The sequence below is a fragment of the Mangifera indica genome, chromosome 1 (assembly GCF_011075055.1).
Source record: "Mangifera indica cultivar Alphonso chromosome 1, CATAS_Mindica_2.1, whole genome shotgun sequence".
NCBI classification, from domain to species: domain Eukaryota; kingdom Viridiplantae; phylum Streptophyta; class Magnoliopsida; order Sapindales; family Anacardiaceae; genus Mangifera; species Mangifera indica.
This window is the reverse complement of record NC_058137.1, coordinates 5,761,822-5,765,038: the sequence shown is the minus strand read 5'-3', so window position 1 is coordinate 5,765,038 and position 3,217 is coordinate 5,761,822. Positions and strand designations below refer to the sequence as shown.

Genomic DNA, 3,217 nt, shown 5'->3' with positions numbered 1-3,217 from the left:
TAAAAATGATTCGGTTTAGTTTTATTTAAGTTCAGTTTAAATTTATAATTCGAATCAATTATTTGAATTTATGGTTTAAATTTGTAATTTAAATTTATGAATTTAAACTATAAATTCGAACTGAACTAGAATATAATCAAACAAAATATCTTCTAACTTGAGTTTAGTTAGGTTTTAGAAATGGGTTGTATCTTTTGATTCGAATTTGAATTAAATGAATTTAAATCAAATCGAATCAATTTTTGAGATCAAGCTGGCTATATTAAGGCTTAATCAAGTCTTCCCTTCTTGTTTACACCCAAAAATAAACTTGGCCAACAAAGCTAATCTATTGACACAAACGCAAGTCCTGTACACTACTAGTTACATCTTCTTTCTGTCTTTCTCTCTCTCACACATAGGTCATACATATATACACTAATACTACAAGAACAACAACAAAATCTACTTTCTTTACCTAGCTTTTCCACTAACTCAAAAAGACTCACCCTTATTCTTCGCTTTTGTTGGTTTTGGCTGTTGTAGATCTACAAAGAAGAAAAGATGATTCAAGAACTACTAGGAGGCGCTGGTTTTATTGGAGGTGAGAGGAAGTTTTCCATCACTGGAACCATTTTAGAAGGCACTCCTTCTCTTTCAACTCCTCCGGTTTCTTCTTCTACTACTACTACTGCTGCTACGACTGCAACAACTACTACTACCGTTACTACAACTAATTCTAGCTCTTCATCTATTTCTGAGAATCAAAACCTGAGGTGTCCACGTTGTGATTCTTCTAATACCAAGTTCTGTTACTACAACAACTACAATCTTACTCAGCCTCGCCACTTCTGCAAGACTTGCCGTCGTTATTGGACTAAAGGTGGCGCTTTAAGAAATGTTCCCATTGGTGGTGGATGTCGCAAGAACAAGAACACTTCTGTCTCTACTTCTATTTCTAAATCATCTACTGCTTCAAAGATGAAAACTGTTGCGTATGATTTTGGAAGATCAGGTTTTGGGAATGGATTTGATCATCATGATCTTCCATCTAACCCAATTATGTGGTCTTCACCCCAAAGTTCTCAGATTTTAGCCTTACTCAGATCCTCACACTCACAAAACCCTAATGCTAATTCTGTTTCGGTGAAAGAAGAGGCTGGTTTAATCGGAACCACTCATCATTTGATGGGTGAACCAGGTGTTGCAGCAGCTGCACTAAACTCTCGAACCACCATGTTGGATCCTCTCACCCAGGTTTCCTCTTTGGGTCTCTGCAGCCCACTTTGGAAAAACTCTCATCAGCAAGTTCAAAACACATACCAACAAACCGGTTTCTTAGTTGGCCATGAAGTTCAAAACTCAGGGATTCAAGAACTGTATCAGAGGCTCAAATCATCAACTAACTTTTATGCTGATCACTCAACAACACCACTGCTTCTGGGCAATGCTGCTTCTTCTTCATCTTCAACAACAACAACCATTTTAGAGTCAGCTCCGGTGGCGTCAGGTGAATTGGGTTTCTGGAACCCAACTTTCTCTTGGTCTGATCTTCCAACAACTAATGGTGCATATCCTTGAGAACCTCTTCTTTCTTTTCTTTTATATGCTAACGTTGTTGTTTCTGTTGTGGTTTTCTGGGTTGTGGTATATGAATATGGATGTAGCTTGAGGTTTTTTTTTTTTTTTCCCTTTCTTCTTTATCATGTTATTAAGTCTGTGCTTAATTATAGTGTGTTTTAACTTAACTATGAGGGTGTGCCACACTATCAAGAAGTGTTACAAATGAGATATATTAGGTCTTACGAGTGCTTCTAAATATTTATAGATTGCATTAAATTTTATATTACACATTATATGTGATGGGATTTCCTAACATTCCAATCAAAAGTAGGGTAGATTTAAAATACATTACAAAAAATACTATCATTAGTAAAGGAAAAATAATTTATTCAAGCCTTTTGGATATTATTTTTATGAGTTTAATAACTAATTATTTATATTTTTCTTAAACTAAATAAATTTACAATTTTAATAAGGAGAAAATAGTTGTTAAAACTCTATTCTCCGTCATTAAAAAGTTTTAATGACAAAAAAAATTTCATCATCTCTTATTGTTATATCTTTTTTATTAATACTTTTAACAGGAAACTTATAATGATAAACCTCTCGTCATTAAAATTTTTTAATGACTGGGAATAGATTTTTAATTACTATTTTTCTTTATTAAAATTATAAATTTATTTAATTTTAATGAGAGTATAAATAATTTATCAATAAAATCATAAAATAGTACTTGTAACGATAAAATATTTATCTGTTCGATATTTTCCTCTTATTGCTGTTAGTCTTTTCTTTCTTTCTAGTAATAGTTAAATTCTTTGAGCAAATGGTTCCTCTTAGACAGGAAATGCATGCAAGAAATTAGGGCAGTCTTTTCCTTTATTTTATGATCTCTTAGTTAAACTTAAAAAAAAAAGCAGCAGCAGCATAAATTTAGATAGAGTAATGTTATATATACACATTTTGAGTACACAAAATAGATGTATAAATAATATATCATTATATGATTAAACATTACTTTATTTTTAATTCAAAATCATTCAATCACATAATAACATATCATTTATGTACTTATTTTACAAACTCAAAATATGTGTATGTAATTTATTAATTCAGATATAGATGATGAAAGGACTATCCATCATCTCGGTTAACTCAAAAACTTTATTAGGGAGCGGGGTTATCTTTTGAAATTTTATGAGGAGCGGTGGTGCGTGATTGATGGCATATATATGAAGATTCGTTTGATGTTTGTTTACAAGAAAGTTGATGAATGAAGAGTAAAAAAAACAGGTTTTTAAAAGAGTTTCCTTAAACTACATACTGGTTTGCTTGCAGTGGGAGAAGGATTCCATATGCAGCCTTATGTTAAAGATTTATGTCTTCTCTTTGCCTGCTTTGCTTCTCTTAAATCGGACGTTTTTCATTTATTCTCTTCGAGTAACGTGAAAACTTTCACCACCACCATCTTTTTCTCTCTCTGATCTTCTTCTTTGCCTTTTCTTATTAGACATAATTCAATAGTTTCACATCCGAGACGCTAAGACTGATTACTTTAAATTTTTATAGTTAAATTAATGCTGAAGCTTGACAGATGCAATTCTTAATTTCTTATCATTAAGCAATTCATCAACTTGCTCTTTGAAGCCTTTAGCAATATTAAATTTTGCTTGGT

The 3,217-nt window shown here is 32.1% G+C and overlaps 1 protein-coding gene across 1 annotated transcript; it reads left to right on the top strand.

Annotated features, from left to right (window-relative positions):
* Window positions 1-311: 311 nt before the first annotated feature.
* Window positions 312-1,800, top strand: LOC123215559 (dof zinc finger protein DOF1.1-like). Its single transcript, XM_044635712.1, has one exon. It carries the CDS (start codon window positions 544-546, stop codon window positions 1,558-1,560), a length of 1,017 nt encoding a protein of 338 aa, XP_044491647.1. The 5' UTR covers window positions 312-543; the 3' UTR covers window positions 1,561-1,800.
* The last annotated feature ends 1,417 nt before the right edge of the window (window positions 1,801-3,217 follow it).

What these genes read in the sequence shown, in the direction of transcription:
- LOC123215559 (XM_044635712.1), top strand. Translation starts at nt 544, where the DNA reads ATGATTCAAGAACTACTAGGAGGCGCTGGTTTTATTGGAGGTGAGAGG.